The 17759-nt window shown below is 42.8% G+C and overlaps 2 protein-coding genes across 2 annotated transcripts in view; one reads left to right on the forward strand and one right to left on the reverse strand.

Annotated features, from left to right (window-relative positions):
- The window catches only part of LOC137645725 (putative autophagy-related protein 11), a 507493-nt gene that overhangs the window by 223789 nt on the left and 265945 nt on the right, over window positions 1-17759 (forward strand). The gene's annotated exons all lie outside the window — the stretch shown is intronic.
- The window catches only part of LOC137645724 (uncharacterized PE-PGRS family protein PE_PGRS24-like), a 78033-nt gene continuing 75935 nt past the window's right edge, over window positions 15662-17759 (reverse strand). Inside the window, exon 2 of the mRNA XM_068378610.1 lies at window positions 15662-17759. This exon is cut by the window's right edge and continues 1183 nt beyond it. Within this exon, the coding sequence (XP_068234711.1) occupies window positions 16618-17759 (1142 nt within the window). The 3' untranslated portion in view covers window positions 15662-16617.

A 17759-nucleotide genomic window follows, 5' to 3' on the forward strand; every position in this document is an offset into this window, starting at 1 on the left:
ACACCGAGACAAACTTCTGGGACTTTGCCAGGATCTGGAGATCATGGTAAATCTTGAGAAGTCCTCTCTGCTTCCCACTCTAAGACTGGTATACCTAGGCATGATTATTGACACCAATCTCCACAAAGCCTTCCCATCAGACGACAGGATAACAAGGCTGAGGAAGGTCGCAAGCCCTTTTCTCAGATGAGGAGAGCTTCCAGCCCAATCGTGGTTACGTCTCCTCGGTCACCTCTCATCTTTGGCTCATCTAGTTCCCAACGGTCGCCTTAGGATGAGATCCCTCCAGTGGCGACTCAAATCCCGGTGGAATCAAGGTTACAATTCCCCGGACGTCATGATCCCTATGGGACCTGCGGAATAGTCGGACCTCCAGTGGTGCGTGACAGACGAGAACCTACGAAGAGGAGTGGATCTTCTCGTCATCCCCCTGGATTTGATGCTGTTTTCGGACGCCTCAAAGAAAGGGTGGGGGGCCCACGTCCTGCACCACACGACCTCAGGCCTGTGGTCAGAATCAGAAAAGTACCTCCATATAAATCTTCTAGAGATGAAGGCCGTTTTCTTGGCCCTTCAACAGTTCCAGCAGTACCTGGCGGGTCACTCTGTGGTGGTGATGAGCGACAACACCACAGTAGTGGCTTACATCCCCAAGCAAGGAGGTACCTTTTCGAAGCAGCTATCCCATCTTGCAGTAGATACTGAGATGGACCAAAGTCCACTCGATTCCAGGCAAGAGGAATGTGCTCGCCGACTATCTGAGCAGAGCATCTCAGATAGTGAGTACCGAGTGGTCTTTGGATCATCTAGTAGCCAACAAAGTCCTGACTTTGTGGGGTTCCCCGACTGTGGATCTGTTCGCAACAGCTCTGAACTTCAAGCTTCCGCTGTACTGCTCCCCAGTCCTGGATCCCAAGGCGCTCTGGCAAGATGCTTTCCAACAACGGTGGGACAACATCGATGTGTACGCCTTTCCCCCATTCTGTCTGATGAGGAGGGTGCTCAACAAGACCAGAATATCGGTCAATCTTTCAATGACCCTCATAATTTAGCTCTGCTATGGCATCACGCGGAATGGTTTCCAGACCTTCTGCATCTCCCAACGGAACTTCTGAGAGAACTCTCTCCTCGACATGATCTACATAGACAACCACATGCCAACATTTTCCACAAAGCCTAGCTTCGCTACGACTTCACGCCTGGAGACTATCCAGCATCTCCTCGCTGAGAGAGAATTTTCGCAACAAGTTGCGATCAGGATGTCTGGACATCTGCGAAAATCATCCGCATCTGTCTACCAGGCAAAGTGGAAAGTCTTCTGTGGTTGGTGTCGTGGAAGGGGTATCTCTCCACTCGATGCCACTATTCCAACAATAGCGGAGTTCCTCGTGTATTTGCGGGAAGAAATGCGCCTTTCAGTCTCGGCGGTGAAAAGCTATCGCTCAGCCTTAAGTCTAGCCTTCAGGCTCAAAGGAATGGACATTTCTTCTTCGCTGGAACTTTTCCTACTCATACGAAGTTACGAACTTACCTGCCCTCAGTCGGAAGTGAGACCTCCTCCGTGGAACGTGGTTCGAGTTCTCAGGTCTCTTAAGAGACCTCCCTATGAATCATTACGCCAGGCTTCAGATCACCACCTAACTTGGAAGACGCTGTTCCTGCTAGCTTTAGCTTCTGCCAAGCGAATCAGTGAACTTCATGGTCTCTCGTATGACATCGCCCATTCAAGGGGATGGGGGGAGGTAACGTTCAAATTTGTCCCTGAGTTTATTGCTAAGACTCAGAATCAGGGGGTGGCGGACCCTCGGTTCGACTCCTTCCAGATTTCGAGTCTCCTTTCTGTAACAGATGACCCAGACCATCTCATACTGTGCCCAGTAAGGAGTTTGAGGCTATATCTCAAAAGAACGACTGCAGTCTGTCCTCAGGTGCAAGCGTTGTTTGTTAGCACTGGGAGGACTAAGAGGAGGGTCACCAAGAACACCATCTTGGCATGGATTCATAGGGTGATTCATCTCTCCCTGAATCCAGACCCTCCTCCGTCACGTCGCCCTAGAGCACAAGATGTCAGGGGTGTAGCTACGTCCTCGGCCTTCAAAAAGAATTTCTCAGTGATGCAGGTTCTTCAGGCTGGGGTGTGGAAGCGTCAAACAACCTTCACAGCCCACTACTCGCAAGACGTAACCCACAGGAGGTCCATACGTTCTCTTATCGGGCCTGTGGTGGCTGCACAACAGCTGGTTTAAAACCTCAGGCTCCTTATAGGACAAGTAGCAGAAGGTTGAGGGCATTGTTACTCGGTCTTAGTCTGCATGAATGAAAAGGTTTGTCTGACCCTTATTCTTTAATTCATCTTCCTCTCTCTTTTGGAAAGCAGTATCCTGGGTTCTCTGCACAGCTGACCTCAAACCACTGCAGGTAAACCATGTTTCCTTTTGTTCCTAGTATTAAGCTAATACTGTCACGTCCCCATACCCTGACGAGGTGGTATTGGGAGAGTCCTAGCCTAAAGTTTTCATCTAACGGACTACAGGTCAACTTCCTAGAACGAGTCACACTTTATTATACCTTCACACACAGCTTGCGTAGGCCGCAGTCCTTGCGTAGCAAGGTTTTAGCGAGGTGCAGGGACTCCTTATTTTTGAATGCTGACACACTCAAATAACGAGCCCCTAGGCAAAGCCAAAAGCCAGTACTGGCTGGGACGTCCACCCTTCCTAATGGGTGAGTCACCTCTATTAAATAGTGTGGTTTGTATGTCAGTTACGGAACAAATGACAAATTCGTAGATAATTTGTATTTTTCTTAACTTACAAACCTTAGCTAATTAATCAAACTTGCCCGCCAGCCCTATCCCCCTTGAAGTCCTACCTCCAAGCAAAGTGAGCTCAAGCACAGGTGTGTGTGAGGGTGGGGGGTAGCAAGCTACCCTCCCCTACCCCCCGCTAACTAGCGGTGGGGTAGTAAACCCTCGTTAAAATTCTAATGGCTCGTCATTTCAGCTACGCCGAAAGTAATACCCCCTATTAAATAGCTAAGCTTTGTATAGTTAGGAAAAATACAAAACGAAGCAAAAAATCTATTTTTGGGTGAGATAGCCATGTCGTCCTGATGGAAGTTCCTATAGGGTAGCTTCCTTGGGTATATTTTACTACGGTGATATTCCCAGAGAATTTACCTTAAGGTATCCAGAATTCTAACTCCTGGAGCAAATATCCCTAAATAAATTTAACCAGTGATATTGCATAATATCAGAGGACGTATTTTTGACACGCCACATAGCAATCTACACCCCGAACAGAATTAACACTTCGAGGGGTCAAAGTGGCAAGAAAACAAAAAACGAGAATGAAAGGAGAGCCGCTAACAAGGCACCTCTCCTATCTCGCTTCGAGTGCGTACATAGCGCCGCCATCTGTATTCCTTGTAGCGATACACGAGGTGCTACAGATACTGTATTATAGGGAGGGGTCCTATAGCCCTTTTAAGAAAAAGGAAGGGCGGGTCCATCAGGACGACATGGCTATCTCACCCAAAAATAGATTTTTCGCTTCGCTCAAAATTGGTTTTTTGGGCTCAGGCCATGTCGTCCTGATGGAAGTATACCAGAGCATTACTGTATCTGTGGATTCTCAGAACGTGCCGTACTCTCAAGAAAGTATTTCCCGTTCAGCCTAGACCTAGAGACCTAAGATGTTACCATCATACATCGTTTCATCTCAACATAGACTATGTTAGTGCTTCCTGCCCCCTACAGGGAAGAGTCATACTAGACTCTGGAAAAAGTCTCGAGGAGTACATATACCTATGTATGAATAATAGACAAGCCAATATAGTGGTCTCACCCTATATTATGTAAAGCAAAGTTTGTAAAAGAACCGCTTGTGTCGATATGAAATACCGACAAGTTCCCCAGTGTGCCGTTCTATTACTGGATTGTACAAAGGTTTATATCCGAATAGGAAGAAATTTGTATATCCGCCACCATCCCTATAGGGCATGAAGTCCTCCCTACTAGGGGAAAGCATAAACCAATGAATGTTTGCTTGCAGTAAGGAACAATCTTTAGGATTATTCATGTTAAAATTATACATAGTTTAAAGTAATGCTAAACCATTTTCTAGTGAAATGACAGAGGTGAATGAGACGCAAGGTTCACAAGAACTAGTTTATTGACAATCAATGAAAATAAAAATAGGTTAATCAGCAATTATACAAGTATAAGAAGTGGATAACCAACAAATAAGCATAAGGATCATAGTAAGCAGAAAAATTGTTTCATCTGAAAAGAAAGAATATATGCGCCACTTTTTAATATTGAGATATTAAATTCATAAAAGTCTGTCTTACTATTCAATCACATTGGCATTGGAAACGCTTGGCACACGTGTCTGCACTTATGCCTGGTTCACCTTTGTTTATGGAACAGTTAACGAGGACACCTTAGTGACCTAACACTTAGTCTGTAGAACAGTCCGTAACTACACACCCACCCTTGAATTAATCGTCCCAATTAATTTCATTGTTCCTCGCAGAGTTAAACAGTAGGTTTGACGACACTACCAACTGCTACCACAGACCTCTTCAGTTGCTCCACTTGCTTCGCATAGTGTCTAAAGAATACTCTGGAAGACTTCCAGCCAATGTATGAGCGAAGATGTTCGAAATCCATGTTATTAAAGAAATTTATGGACGAGGCAACTTTTCTCGGATCGTGACCTGCGGGTGTACTATCTGGATCCGCTCTGCGAATAAAATAGGTGATTTTCGCCCTTAGGTGTTTCAGAGATAAATTTGAACCTGATGTTTCTCCCCTAAACAGCTGACCTCCCCTAAAGTCTGAAGTCCTACGAAGATAGACCTTTAGGCATTCCACTGGACATAGAGATGCATCTTCTTTCAGAGGGCAGATTCTCCAGGGACCCCACCTGTTGGTGGATACCTCGTTCTTGGCAAGAAATGTTGGGTCCGGAAAAAGGTTTAGTTCTCCCCCATCTAAGAACTGAACACGACCTTCTTCTCTCGAGAGAGCTACTATTTCACTAACTCTAGCCCCCGAAGCGAGTGCAAACAGAAATATAAATTTTTGGGTCAAATCCTTTAGAGCACACTCCCTATTGTTCATCAGAGAAGCAAAATGAAGAACCTTATCCAGAGACCATGAAATGGGTTTCGGAGGTGCTGATGGTCTGAGCTTAGCACAGGCCTTCGGAATTTTATTTATAATGTCGTTAGAGAGGTCGACCTGGAAGGCATATAGAATAGGTCTTGTCAAGGCAGACTTACACGTTGATATTGTGTTGGCTGCTAAGCCTTGACCATGGAGGTGGATGAAGAATGATAAGCAGAAGTCTGTCGAGATCTTTTGTGGATTCTTCGCCTTGACAAAGGACACCCACTTCCTCCATGATGACTCATATTGTCTTCTGGTGGATTTGGACTTATATTCCTCTGACAAAGGACACCCACTTCCTCCATGATGACTCATATTGTCTTCTGGTGGATTTGGACTTATATTCCTCTGAAAAGTCTATACTGTCTCTTGATATCCCGAAACGCTTTCTCACTACAAGGGAGAGAAAATCATGAGCTGAAGGTTCTGGGTTTTCTGTGATGAAGCGCAGACAGTCGATTTCTGAACTTGCCAAGTCAAAACTGGATCCGGTAGCGGTAGAAACTTCAGCTGTAGTTCTAGTGCCAGAGGGAACCATACGCTGTTCGGCCACTTGTGAGCCACTATTGCCGCTTTTCCCTTGAAAGATCTCAGTTTGTCGAGGACCCTCAATAGAAGGTTGTGAGGAGGGAACAGGTAAATCCTGGACCATCTGTTCCAGTCGAGGGACATAGCATCCACTGCTTCCGCTAGGGGATCCTTGTACGGGGACCCGTAGAGAGGTAACTTCTTGTTGTCTTTCGTTGCAAAGAGGTCTATCTGCAGTTCTGGGACTTGACTCAAGATGAAAGAGAATGATCCTGCGTCTAGGAACCATTCTGACTCTATCGGCGTGAGCCTGGATAGAGCGTCTGCCGTCACATTGCGGACTCCTTGAAGGTGATCTGCTGACAAGTGCCATCTCTTCTCCGCTAGCCGGAAGATGCCCAACATCACTTGGTTGATATGAGGTGACCTCGATCCTTGTCGATTCTGGCATCTCACTATCACCTCGCTGTCTAGTACCAGTCTTATGTGGATCGAGTGGCGAGGGGAGACTTTCTTCAATGTAAGAAGTACTGCCATGGCTTCCAGAAAGTTTATGTGAAATTTCTTGAATAGGTTGAACCAGGTTCCTTGGGCCTTCTTCCGGTGAGAATGACCCTTCCATCCTTCCTTCGAGGTGGCTGAAGAAGCTCCGATTTCTTCAGTTGTTTGGCTTTGGACCACGGCTTGAGAAGCGTTCGCAGACGAGTCGGTATTGGTCTTATCAGATCTCTTCGCGCGTTTGATGCATATTTTCTCCAAACTTCGGTTGCATCCTTTAGCTGTGCTCTTAGCACTGGGTCTGTTACTGAGGCAAACTGGAGAGAGCCCAGCACTCTCTCCTGTTCGCGTCTTGATATCCTTTTGGAATCCAGAAGTCTCTTGACAGAACCTACTATTTCCTTCCTCTTCTTTACAGGGATGGAAAGTTGGTGTGACAGTAAGTCCCAGTGGATTCCCAGCCACTGAAACTTTTGAGATGGAGAAAGCCGAGACTTTTTTCTGTTGATCTTGAAACCTAGATGTTCCAGGAACTGGATCACCTGTTGGGAAGCTTGCATGCACTCTGTCTTGGATGCTGCCCACACCAGCCAGTCGTCCAGGTAGGCCACTACTTGGATTCCCTTTAGGCGTAATTGTTTGAGAGCTGCGTTCGCCAGCTTCGTGAAGATCCTTGGGGCTATGTTTTGCCGGAATGGCATGGCTCTGAAGGCGTAGAGTCTTCGTTGAAGCTTGAATCCTAGGTAGGAGGAGAGGTGACGACTGATTGGAATGTGCCAATAAGCGTCTGACAAGTCTATGGAGACGGTAAATGCCTGCTTGGGTAGTAAGGTCCTTATGTGTTGCAGTGTTAGCATCTTGAACTTGTAGTTCACTATGAACTTGTTGAGTGGCGACAAGTCAAGAATGACTGAGTTTTTCTGAGTCCTTCTTTGGAACACAAAACAGCCTTCCTTGGAACTTGATGGACTTTACCCTTCAGATTACTCTTTTCTCCAAGAGTTCTCGAATGTATTCTTCCAGAACGAGGGTAGAGTGTTGGAAGAATTGTGGGAACGGAGGTGTAGTGCTGTACCAGCTCCAACCCAGTCCATTCTTGATTAGGCTGTGGGCCCAGGGATCGAAGGTCCAACAATCCCGAAAAAGATGAAGTCTCCTTCCTACCGGAAACATTTCACTTCTGCTGCTGTTGACCTGAGGCCTTGCCTCCTTGACCGCGTCCTCCCCTGAACCCCCTTCCCCTTGAGGGGCGTCTAGACGAATCTCTGGCTGATCCTCTAGCTCTTGCACGAAAGGTAGTAGACTGCCCTTCGAATGCTGGGTTAAATGCCGGAGACTGCGTTGTCACGGCTTGGGGTACCCACTGGTACGTGATCGGGGTTTGTGCCATCATCTGGGTCACTGCGGTCAAAGGAAGTTGCTGCTGTTGCTGTCTGTACGGCTTGGCTGGCCGAGAGGGTAGCCTAGGCTTCTTAGTCTTCCTTTTTGGTTGGGGACCATCATCCGAGGAAGACTTTCTTTTAAGAGATAGGCCCCACTTCTGGAGAAGGTTTCTATTTTCTGCAGCGGCCTTATCCACTACCTCTTTGACCGCTTCACTAGGGAAGAGGTCTTTACCCCAAATGCAAGAGGAGATTAATTTCCTTGGTTCGTGCCTCACTGCAGCCGAGGCGAACACGAACTCCTTACAAGCTCTTGTAGCTTTGACGAAGCTGTAAAGGTCCTTCGTCACTTTGGCCAGATGTGTTTTGGCCACTACCATCTCTTGAGGCGTGGGGTAGAGTCATTTGCAGAGACATTGAAGCGGCAAGTCTTTCTTTTGTCTCTTGTTCCCTACGCAAGAGAAAATCAGACAGCTTCGGGAGGTCTTCACCGAACTGACGTCCGGCAATATCGGCCTCCAACTTCCCGACTGAGAAGGTAAGATGGACGTTCTTCCAGTCTTTCTGGTCCATGGGTAAGGCCAAGGATAGAGGTTTACACTCCTCCAGGGAGGGACATGGTTTACCTGCCTTGACCGCTTTCAGAACAGACTTAAACCCCTCTTCCATAAAGGGAAAGGTTCTAGTAGGAGAGGCCACAAAGGAAGGATGCTTCTTACTCAAAGCAGGTACCTTTGAGTTTGTGAAGCCCCTCTCCTTCAGTGAGCTTGACAGTAAAGCTTGTGCTTTAGTGTTGTCAAAAACTATGACCTCCTTCGGCTCCGTCTCTTCCTTTGAGGCTGGCTCCTTCCTAAAACGGACATAGCAGTCCGGGTACGACTCCTTGCTGGGCCAGAATTCCACCTCCTCGAGGGGAACTGAGCCCAATTTCTCTGAAATGACGATCTTTCCTGTCGTCATAGGCATGTGCTTGGCATACCTCCAAGGATTGTCATCCGAGCACAAGGGACGGTCCTTCACGTTGAGCTTTTTCTGGGGCCCACGTGATGCTGCAAGTCTCCGCATCTCCAACTTCATTGCAGCTGCCTTCTCATTATTCTCTTTCTGCATCTGCTGGATCATTCCAACGATGGAAGAAAAAGTCCTTCCCAGATCCTCTGGGATAGCAGACGATGTTGAGGGAACAGGTTCAGGGGCCTGAACCAGAGTAGCCGACTCTTCGTCGAATTCTTCCTCCTCAACATCCGGAGCCTGGGTCAGCTCCTTTAACTGGTCTTTTGCCAGAAGGTCTTTTTTGGTGTACTCGGACACCTCAGACATCCTATCGTCCAGTTGGATGTCTTGTAGGGCGTCCGAGACTTCAGAATCCACCGGAATCTGAACCAGAGGTATCTCCGCTTGAGGCTGGGGAATCACTGCATCCGCTGATGCCTTGGGGAAAAGGTAAGCCCTCATCTTCTCGCTTGGAAGATAGGGGCCAGAAGTATTTTCTGGAAGCCCCTCACCCAGGTTTGAAGCTTTTCCCTCGCTGCGTCCCTTGACTCCACCGACTTACGGGCGTCAAACGCCTCGGTAATCAGGTTAGTGCAAATCGTAAATACCTGCGGGTCCCAATACCGGAGATCACCTTTGGAGACTGCTCATGCTGCGTGCCTCCTGCACAAATCATGTCCACAGAAGTTTTTGCTGCGGACGTTGCAGAACAAACTCCCACACTTCGGATGGTCCTCCTGTAAAGAGAAGAAATTCCTGAGTATCAAGTGAAAAACGTATCACTGGATAACTAATGTTAAAGTATATATAGCTTAAAGTAACTAAGCTAGAAAGGAAAGATGGAAAGACACAAACTTGTATTTCCTGTCCCGTCAATTGCTGTAACCTTCTAGATAATAAAATTTTATGGTTATTCTTATTCTGGAATAACCATTAAGGTATTTTCAAAGGAAAATGTAGATGTAGCTCACACCAATATAAATAATTTTAATATACTGGATAGTTAATAAAGAAAGAACTCACTTTCTTCATCTGTACGGTTTCACAAAAGGCTGTACAAGACAACACAAGAATGTTGGAAAAACTTAGTGTTATAATATATTCTATACTATAGTTTTCTCCTTGCAATATATACTATACTGTAAAAATACTGGCTACTGTTAAATTAGTTCCAAGGTATACTACCTTTAGACTATTGGGTGGAAGATTGCTGGTTCAAATGTGTGTGCCGGCCGGCAGACACCCGGCTGCCGGCCGCCAATCATAGCGGCTGGCAGATCTTATGGTGTGCTTCTGTTGCCGGCCGGCAATGGTATGCTACCTATGACGGCCGGCAGTAGAAAAGAACCAGAGAACTTCCACCTGCCCGGCTCCTGGCCCCTCAGGCCGGCAGTTGGGCTAGGGTACAAACACTAGTAGAGAAACAGAATGCATGTAAGGATATAAGACGGCACTGCCTTACAGCCCGGCATCCAGAAAGAGTGAACATAAGGAAGGGGAGAATGTAAATTCAGGCTTCCTTCTATCCAATGCTGCCTGGCTCTACAGACAGACATGGATGTGAGACCAAGGGAGGTCTGGGGAACACACTACAGAAGTTAGGCCTTTGCCGGCCGGCAAGGGACTGAGTCAGCTCCACATCTTAACCTATACTAGGTACAGATGTAGAACGACGTCCAAGAGATGTAATGGCTAGGCCATTACTATGGAAAGGGGTGGGAAGGGGGGAAGAGGTTCCTACAAACTCTGCTTTAGTAATAGATTACCCCGCAGCCAAGAAAGCTCATCCTAGCCTAGGGGGAATCATGGGAGGGAGGCCGGCAATACTTGCCATCTCCCTCAGTACTAAAACAAGGTTTGGTGTTGTTATTCACAAGGGAAAGAAGAATCTTATCCTCCAAACTGAGAATAACAACTCTGGACTAGTTTGCTAGATCACTAGAAGAAGGGATCATCACGTACAGAAACCTTCAGAAGTGGTCTAGGGAGGCTAAGCCTCCTGTGTCTGCCCCTGGCCTAGCAAAGGAATCTCATTCTCTATGCTAGAAAGAAACAGACCCAGACTAAATACTCTGATGTCCTGCCCCCTCCTGAAGCCAGATTCTCTGGAAACAGGAAAGAACAGAAACACTCCGATACTGTATAGTTATATCTAAATATTTATTCAGATAAACCATTAGGGTTAAGCCTAAGGCTTAAACAGAGGGAAAAGGGATTGCGCTTATTCTCCGAGGAGAAAAGAGCAACCGGGGAGTATGCGAAAGTATACTAAGGCTCCATAGGCAACTAGCCTAGGCGCGAAGAGAATCGATTATCTAAATCACCGAAACTCTCTCATATACGATCTTGGAAGAAATATCAGCAATATCTTATATGTATAAAACTGCCTAAAGCTTCAATAAATTTTAAAACACTCGGAAATCTGAATATCATGTATGAAAGTACTAGGGCCAAACGTTTAGGCTACGAAGCCTAGCGTAGGCCAGGATCGGTAATTCACTCGCCGAAACAGAAATACTAATAGCATCATATAAAGAATTCCTATGTGAAGCTAAATAGCTAAAATTATTAAAGCAAAAGGGTCGGGAACGTCGCTCTGGCTAACTAAATGACTCATGCCTGGCGAGCGACAGTGTCCAGGACGCCTCCGGTAGGCAACAGCTCTTATAACGAAAATATCGCTATTGAATTATTTTAAAAACACCAAGAGCTTACATTTATGCATAATAAAGATAATACTCAACTTTCCAGAGGCAGAAGAGGCTGGCAAAAGCATCATAAGGTTGAAATAATCCAAGATTTACGAGTAAACACAGGGAAAACACCGAGTTGTTGAGCTACGCAAAAAGGAATACAGATGGCGCCGTCGGCAGCACTATGTACGCACTCGAAGCGAGATAGGAGAGGTGCCTTGTTAGCGGCTCTCCTTTCATTCTCGTTTTTCGTTTTCTTTCCACTTTGACCCCTCGAAGTGTTAATTCTGTTCGGGGTGTAGATTGCTATGTGGCATGTCAAGAATACGTCCTCTGATATTATGCGATATCCCTGGTTAAATTTATTTAGGGATATTCGCTCCAGGAGTTAGAATTCTGGATACCTTAAGGTAAATTCTCTGGGAATATCACCGTAGTCAAATATACCCAAGGAAGCTACCCTATAGGAACTTCCATCAGGATGACATGGCCTGAGCCCAAAAATTATCTACGAATTTGTCATTTCCATTCTGCGCTATTTAGGGGACATATTTCCGCATATGAATGCCCTGAACACCACTGGAAAGACCTGAAGAGAATGTAATCTCATTGAATGAAAAGATACAAGCATTTCGTAGCAAACTGAATTTTTGGGACTCAAAATGGAAAACTGGCAAAATAGCTGCATTTCCTAAGTTAGAAGAGTTTTTGGTGGAAGATACAGATTCTGTACCCTTGAGTGAAATGCGGAGTATAACGAGTCCGCGTTTAAATAGCCTGCATCTGAAGATGGTAGAATATTTCCCTGAAATCAACCCACTTAACTATGTTTCTATTCAGAATCCATTCACATGTTCATCACCCTAATGAACATTACCTCAGTTATATATTCTCTCCATTCATTTTTAACATTATCATATGTATGCATTTTTTTTATCTTTATTTTCAACAGAATGAATATTATTTCTTGATATATTTGTTTCAATAATGATTAAATAAAGGAAGGTTCAACCAGCTAAAAGTTTGTTCTTCATTAATCATGCATGAAATAATGGGTCGTGGGTAACGAGCTTGCTGCTTGCCAGGATTTTGGAAAGTGTGGGGTAATTAACTAAAGTAACTTGGGAACCATGAACTAGACCCTAAAGAAAATCCTCCAAAAACAAATATAGGAAATTTGGCTGAAAATTTGGATAATACAGATAAACTAAAACTGAAGCACTAGTAAATCAGAGAAACTTGCAAAGCCGCAGAGGAAGAGAGAAAGGATGTAGTTTAATCATTTAGAGAGTTCTTATGATCATGTCTAACTTATTCTTGAACTCGTTTACCTACATGTGCTGGAAGCCTATTCCAAATAATTGCTATTTGTTCCAACACAGAGACTTACCTCGAACTACTTTCTTAGGAGTTACCTGGAATCTCCTCTCAACCGACCAGAGTTTTGTGTAGTCTACCCTACTTCCGTTTTCTGTGGGGACTAACCCAGGCGTAAGGAGAACGTGCCCTGAGGGTAGTCCTGAGCTAGGTCGGCGTTAGCTTGGGTATCGCTCGTCAGTAAGTTCTCTGGTCGCGTCGTGATACCATCGCGCCGCTCTCCATTCTCTTGCGACCCTTTGTGTCCCCGACTCGTGTGTCCCACGTGGTTCCCACGTGGTATGTTATGAAAAATACAAATTACTTAAAATTTATGATTTTGTTTGTAAAGAGAGAGAGAGAGAGAGAGTGAGAGAGAGAGAGAGAGAGAGAGAGAGAGAGAGAGAGAGAGAGAGAGAGAGTGAGTGTGTCACTCATTGATTGCTGATAGATACAAATTTGTATTTTTTTGAAAAGTATACAAAGTGTGGTGTGGTAGTGACTAGTTTTATTTGTGGTGATGATTTTTGGTTTATTAGTTGTCTTGCCTTGTACTGAATTTTTGTTTATAGTGTACAATTACTGTACATCTAAATGTGTTAAGAACTAAAATACTGTACCATGATAGAGAGCACATGAAGAGAATGTAGTGCAGTGCAGGTTACCTAGTGCATTAGTCAACTGCAGGTAGGTAATGGTAGGCAAGTTGGTAGGTTATGCGTTGACCTAACCTTGGGCAGCAAGCATTCACGGATTCTAGCTTTTTGCTCCTGTCTCTGTTACCTAACCCCCGTTAAAAGTGAGGTTTGACTGTATGCCTATAGTCAAAAACTGCTGCAAATATTTTTTTAAGCATATTGATAAAATTATTTATTTTAATTTACTTGACTTTTTTTTACCGTTTCTGATATTTACTGGTATTATATTTTTTTATTTATTACTTCTTAAATGTATAGGTCAGGAGTTTATTCATTTCGTTATATCCTTTCCTCACTGGGCTACTTTACCTGTTAGAGCCCTAGGGCTTGTAGCATTCAGTTTGTACTGGTAGGTTGTAGCTTAGCTAGTATTAATATTGATAACAAAAACTATACCATTTCTTTGTCTCTGGAATACAAAATTTCTTTTGGCATCTCCACAATTGATGTTTTTCCCTTGATATACAGTAACTTATACAGTCTGGGTACTTGACATAATTTACGACTAGGCCTACATTACAGTTCACCACCAAATTCTTAGTGTTTAAAAGAAGTTGAAATTACCATAGGCCCAAGATTAGAATGTTTCCAACCAAAGCATAGATTAGCCTATGTCATACTGAATCAAGAACTTTATGAAATTAAGTTATAGCCAGTGCTGTAATGAAGGTAAGCGATTGTTCAAAGTAAGTCGCAGGATAATGATAGAGGAGCTGATTTATCATTAAGATGATGATTGTAATGGCAGCCTGGTTCTGATAATAAGAGAAATTTGGGAGCTAAAGCCGAGTATTTTAAATGAAATTTCTTCATTTGTGACAAAAGTTACATATAAGATAGTTGGGAGGAGAAGGATGCAAATTTCATCATATATGCTTGTGGTGTCAGTGCTAATATACACCCAGATAACTTCGTTTGCAGACCATCGTAGCTGATCCTTAGGACGATGACGATCCTTAGGACGATGACTGAACCGTTTGATGTGTGACACCAGAGAGATAAACTAAACAATTTAACAATATATATATATATATATATATATATATATATATATATATATATATATATATATATATATATATATATATATTATATATATATATATATATATATGCAGAAGAACCACAGGGAAAATGAAAATACGGAATATACACTTAAGTCCTGACTAGTTTCGTGATACTTCCTCAGAGGACTGATTTATTGAGAGAGGTTTCTTACAATTAACCACTTAATGTAGAATTGAATGTATTGTGAATAATTAACGTCGGTGTGAAATTAATATTTAGACCTAAGCTACCATTCATTAAAGGAAACAATTATTTTATATAGTATGCATAAGTATATTGGCACTATATAGTGTTATGCTAGATATAAGTATTGATATTTACATGATTATATGTTTATGATATTAATGTTGTATACATATAAATGTATATATGTATATGTATGTATGTATATTATGTATATATGTATATATGTATGTGTATATATATGTATATATGTATGTGTATGTATATGTATGTGTATGTATTTATGTATATATGTATATGTATTTGTATCTGTATGTATGTATATATGTGTATATATGTATATATATATATGTATATATATATATATATATATATATATATATATATATATATGTATGTATATATATGTGTATATATGTATGTATGTGTGTGTATATATATATATATATATATATATATATATATATATATATATATATGTATGTTTTGCTTATGTATTTGTATAGATAAGGCTACCACATTGACATATAAATAAACTATTGAAAGTAAAAAAAAGAAGAAAACAAGAATATACCCACCACTAGAAATGACCCTTTTTAGCAGGTGTCTAACGAGCTTGGGGACTCCTCCTACTCAACGCCTGAGTCAAGCCCAGATAGCGGGTAAGGGAGTGTCATTGTTTTCTAAATCTCTATATGTATGTTCGTACTTTTGCTTTCCCTATAAATTGTAAGAAACCTCTCTCAATAAATCAGTCCTCTGAGGAAGTATCACGAAACTAGTCAGGACTTAAGTGTATATTCCGTATTTTCATTTTCCCTGTGGTTCTTCTGCATCTGAGCATCACGTTTTCCTGTGATTTTTACGCATATATATATATATATATATATATATATATATATATATATATATATATATATATATATATATATATATATATATATATATATATATATATATATGTATATATATCATTCTTCATTGTGTGGGAATTGCATTTCAAGAAACTTTGAAAACTGAAATGAATTTCTGGCACATGGAATTCTAGGATATAAAATAACCAGCAACCATAATCTTTTTATATATATTTATTTCAAAATAGAAGAGGAAAATTACTTAATTGCTACTCGACTAGACACAAAATGCCACTAGAAATGCTTACATCTTGTGTATCACATAAGGTAATACTGCATCTACCACCTATTATGATAATCCCCAAGCAGCTTGTCACAGCACCGGTGTGAGGCTTTGAACATACATGAGACTCTAGATGTATGAATCAGGGAAGCAGACAAAACACGGTTGGACTTGGTGAAGAACAGAGATGACATAGAGCTTTCTATAAAAGTGGATCTAGACAGGGTTAAATTTACTCAGAGCATAATGGAAACAATAGATGATGTCAGACTTGCAACAGTTGAAACAATTGAATGAATCTTGATAATTGAGAGAGGCTTGGAGTTATATATTGTGCTTGCAACAGAGATGAAGGAGCATATTTTACTCGTTAATGAGCTTTCATGGAAACACATCAGTATTATCTCAGTTTTAAAGAGAAAATACCATTAAATGGAATTATTTATTCTAATGCACATGCTGTAAGATAAATGTTGATGCCTGGATGGATTGTCACTATAAATTATCGACATTTTCTCCAAACTTTCAAATGCTTAATGTAAAAAACAAAAGATTTGGGAAAGTTAATTAACTTGCTAAGATATGTGATTACTGAAGATTTACTCTTTGAAAAAGCTTCTAGTGGTGAGTCACTCTTTGTTGCTCATTTCAAGGATGCTTCTCTTTTGTCATGTAATGCTAAAGATATTGCTATATTACCACAAAGCATAAACATTAATCATACCTCCAGCATTTCTTCCCTGTCTCCACCTGTAAAAACTGTAATGTTACAAAAGAATTTAAGTAGTTCTTGTATGTCCATTAGTTCACCTCGGTGTACAAGCATTGTTCTGTAATTACTGACGAGGCATCGTGTCCTCCCGATGAGTTAGAGTAGGCCTAGGAGTGGAGATAGTAGTTCGTTTTGCTTTATCTGACTTTCTTTTCTTTAAGCCCAGTGATGGCCCTGATGTTATCCTCGGCAGCCGACTGAGCTGCAGATGTGAAATCTTTAAAGGCCGAGCCAACTGTACCTACCGTACCACTCACTAGCTCTCGTACATTCTCACCCTTGGCTATCAAAGAATTCAATAATCCTACCTTTAGGTCATTGAAAAATTTACCAAATATATTTGCAGTGTCACCAACTTTCTCAAAAGTGTCTCCGACAGATGTATTTATGTACCTTCCCAAATTGGTCACGACACCCACCAGCAACTTTGCCAGTGCATCTTTCTTCTGAAGCAAAGCCCTGTATGTGTTTTGACCAATAGTTCCAGCGGTACGGCCAGTTTGCAGCAGATTGTTGATAAATTGCCGGACCTTTTCATTAGCTTGGAATCTAACTTCATCCTGAGCAAGCCGTATGCCTGCAGAAGTTTCCCTGGCGAGATCATCCAAACCTGAAGAAGCGACCTGGACCAATTCCCCAATAGCATCGTCTCCCAAACCAATCACGCTAAGATCCAGTCCAGGCAGACCACCCTGATTCCCACCTCTCAGCAACCCTAGTGAAAGAGGTGCCAACAATTCTTTGATTGGATTAGAATGAGAATTGCTGTCAGAACTCCCCGATGTGAATAGATTGAATATTTTCTTGATGGGACCAGCACCTAATGCGAGAATGTCTCCAATTGGGTTAGAACCTCTGTGATTTGAGTGGTGCTGTGTTTTGTGCCCAGGTAGGAAGAGGGACAATAAACCACTTGGGCTGTGTCGGTTGTTGAAGATTTTCTGGTTTCCATCTCCTAGAGTTCTATCAGGCAAGCTATCTAGCACATCATCAGGAATCTTGACATTAAAATCAGAAGAAGAAGATAGAGAAGGAAGAGTGCCTGCTTGAGGTTTGTCTCTTCCAAACTGGCTGGTCGAGCCACCTCCGAACTGGTTGAACTCTACTCCGCCAAACTGGGATGGGGCACTTCCCCCAAACTGATCTGAGCCACTCCCTCCAAATTGGGCTGAGTCACTTCCTCCCAACTGATCTGAACCAAAGCCTCCAAATTGGGTTGAGCCACTTCCTCCAAATTGGGTTGAGCCACTTCCTCCAAATTGGGTTAAGCCACTTCCTC

The sequence above is a fragment of the Palaemon carinicauda genome, chromosome 8, assembly GCF_036898095.1.
Source record: "Palaemon carinicauda isolate YSFRI2023 chromosome 8, ASM3689809v2, whole genome shotgun sequence".
Lineage (NCBI taxonomy): Eukaryota > Metazoa > Arthropoda > Malacostraca > Decapoda > Palaemonidae > Palaemon > Palaemon carinicauda.